Source organism: Manacus vitellinus, unplaced genomic scaffold, assembly GCF_001715985.3.
Source record: "Manacus vitellinus isolate BGI_N305 unplaced genomic scaffold, ASM171598v3 scaffold_118_pilon, whole genome shotgun sequence".
NCBI lineage: Eukaryota > Metazoa > Chordata > Aves > Passeriformes > Pipridae > Manacus > Manacus vitellinus.
Genome location: NW_021938885.1, coordinates 172,949 through 175,802, shown reverse-complemented (window position 1 = coordinate 175,802; position 2,854 = coordinate 172,949). Strand labels below are relative to the sequence as shown.

Genomic DNA, 2,854 nt, shown 5'->3' with positions numbered 1-2,854 from the left:
CCAGGCTGGTGCTGAGTAGGGGGGGTTTTCCCAGCTCCTCAGACGGAAATTTAGGAATATGCTGGGACAAGAGGCCCCTTCTGTTAAATACCTGATTCTTCTCCTCTGTGCTGTGGGACGTGAACAGGAATTGAGCTGCTCCTCTCTGTCAAGTTCATTTGCATTTAGGGTTTTGTTTTGCTCTGTGGTTGTTTGGGTTTTTTTCCCAGATAAAACTAAGGAGTGGAATATCAAGTGGGCAAAAAAAGGAAACAAAGTGGACCAAGCCATGAGGAAGATGCTGGTCACGTCTCCACATGGTACTTTCCTGAAGGCTGAGGTCAAACTCGGCCTGGGCAGAGATGGGACATGGAGAAGTGGCAAATATCCATGGTTTGGGAACACACAGGTGAAGGGGTGGGAGTCGAGGGGGACACCACGAGAAGCAGCTCTGACCTCAGCACTCAGCAACCCATGGGAAAGGTTTGGGAGCTGTTGAGAGGGGCTGGCTCGGGAGAAACCTCGAGCTGCACTGGAGAACAGGATGGGACAGGACAGATTGTGGCTGAGCTGGATGGGATAGGATGGGATGGGACAGACAGTCTGCGGATGAGCAGGACAGGATGGACTGTGGATGAGCATTCCAGGTGGCTCAGTACCACAGGCAGAGCAAGGCTGTGACAGCAGCGTTTGCTCCTGAGTGTCTCAGGGCTGGAGATGATCAGACCAAGGAGATTTGAGTTCAGGATGAGGGGTGGGATGTTGGCAGATGGAGCCATGCATGTCTTGTTCCAGCTGGGCCATGTGTCAGGTAACAGCCAGGAGCATCCTGGTGTGTAAGGGGTGAGGAGAGAGGGAAAGGTGGGTCAGGTGCTAAAAGAGGGCCAGAGCAAGGAAAAACTAAAGAACTAAGTGAAGTATCAGGCAGCATTTCCTCAGGTGAGCGTTGGCAGGCAGGACAAGACATGCCCCAGGATTAACTGTACAGCTGGAAGGTGCTGTAGGAAATGCCAGGAGTGAAAATGCTCCACGTTTTCTCAGGAAAATAAGAAGAGGAGGACTTACAAGTTGTTGCCCGGCATGTTCCTCTTCCTGGCCCCCAGGAAGTCCATCAGGTTGGGATCTGAGTGCTCGTCACCCACCATGGTGGGACCAGCCTCCTGTGGGAGAGGCAGGGGAGCGGTGAGTGACATGTGGGGGTACAGCTCCTGCTCCCACTCCCAGCACAGCTCCAGTAAGAGCTTTACTGGGAAGGGAATTGCCATGAACCACCTGTCTGGACCAGGAGGGGACCTCAGTGAGCCCTGCCCTGGCCACTGCCAGGAAACCACAGTCATTCCCCCCTGCAAGGCCAGGACGCGCCGTTCCCAGCAAGTTCCAGGCTGGAAATGTTTGCTTTGCCCTGGCAAAGAGCAGAGTTTCCAAAGTCTCCAGAGGGGAGACTGAGCTCCACTGATCCAGGCTGCCAGTCCGATAGGGAACAGCACATGTGCCCTTTCCTGTACCTCACCCATAATCACTCAATCAGTTTGTCACTGCTGGCAGACGCTTCGGTGCTGCAGCGTCCCCTCACGTCCTCATTCCCAGTCCACTGCTGCTTCCTTTGGGATGTCTAATGGGACATCTCCAGCAGCAGCAGCAGCAGCGTCCATCACCCAGCTCCCTCCCTTTGCTCATCTGCTGTTTTCACCGTCCCCCCTTCCTGCCCCAAACCACGCTGGAATATTTGGGCTTTCGGGCGGATGGCTCCCCTTTGGGTTGGGAAAGGGAAACCCTAGAAAAGCACAGGGCTGTGGGCTCCCGCAGAATCCTGCAGGATGTGCTGGCTGCCAGGAGCTGGGGAGCAGCTGCCCTGTGGGATGTGTGTGCTGCCAAGCACTGGGGAGTTACATTTCCTTTGTGGTTTTATCTGAGACTAACAGGCTGTGCCCAGCCAGGAACCCCTGACAGCGATCCCAACCCCTGCCCGGCTCCTGCCAGACCCTGCTGCCAGCCATGTCCGCCCCTTGGCTGGGTTTTCCACCCTGGAACGGCTCTTTGGGGACAAGAGGGAAAAGGACGGCGAGGACGCGCGGGCAGAGCTGTCCCTTTGGCCTTCCTGGGATCCTGCCGCAAGTTTCCCGAGTGAGTCGCTGTTTGGGAGAGGAGAATTTGGGGGGAGCAGAGCTGTGGTGTGGGTACCGGGGGCTCTCCAAGCCCCGACCCCCGGGGTTTGGGCACCGGGGGCTCTTGCGGAGTGCGGGGGCGGTTTGTGCCGGACACCCCACACCGGGCACCGTCCCCCAAATCTGCATCACCCCCAACACCCTCCCCGGCAGCAGCGGGGACAGCCCAGCCCGGGACCGCACCCGTGGGCTCGTCCCGCCGCTCGTCCCGCTCGGTCCCTGCCCGCCCCCCGAAATTCCCCAGGCCCGGGGGTCCCGCCGGGACTCACCAGGCGGATTTGGGTGCTGATGAGCAGGTACGGCATCTCCGCTCCGCCGCTCCCGCCGCCGCTCCGGGGCCGCCCCCGGTCCCGCCCCGGCGCCACCGCCCCCGGGCAGCGCGGGGGAAAAAGGGGCTCCCGGAGGGGTCAGAGGGGCCCCGCCGGGAATGGGGAGCGGGAGACCCCCGGGGGACTTCGACGGATCCCTCGACGAGGGGTGGGCAGGGAGAGGGTGGGCAGGAGGTGGTGGGTTGGAAGGAGATGGAGCAGGAGGAGAGGGACAGGGAGGTGATGGACCGGGAGGTGATCGATAGAGAGACAAAGGACAGGAGGTGGTGAGCAGGGAAACGATGGTCCAGGAGATGACAGCCAGGGAGGTGAAGGACAGGGAGATGGGGGACAGGAGAAGATGGGCAGGGAGGCAATGAACGAGGAGATGATGGACAGGGA

The 2,854-nt window shown here is 59.5% G+C and overlaps 1 protein-coding gene across 1 annotated transcript in view; it reads right to left on the bottom strand.

Annotated features, from left to right (window-relative positions):
- Positions 1 to 2,536, bottom strand: part of GCHFR (GTP cyclohydrolase I feedback regulator) — a 6,794-nt gene extending 4,258 nt beyond the window's left edge. Inside the window, exons 1-2 of the mRNA XM_029965741.1 lie at positions 2,414 to 2,536; positions 1,045 to 1,139 (exon numbers count right to left, since the gene is read on the bottom strand). Of these exons, the coding sequence (XP_029821601.1) occupies positions 1,045 to 1,139; positions 2,414 to 2,449 (131 nt within the window). The 5' untranslated portion in view covers positions 2,450 to 2,536. The remainder of the gene's footprint in view (positions 1 to 1,044; positions 1,140 to 2,413) is intronic.
- Positions 2,537 to 2,854: the final 318 nt, after the last annotated feature.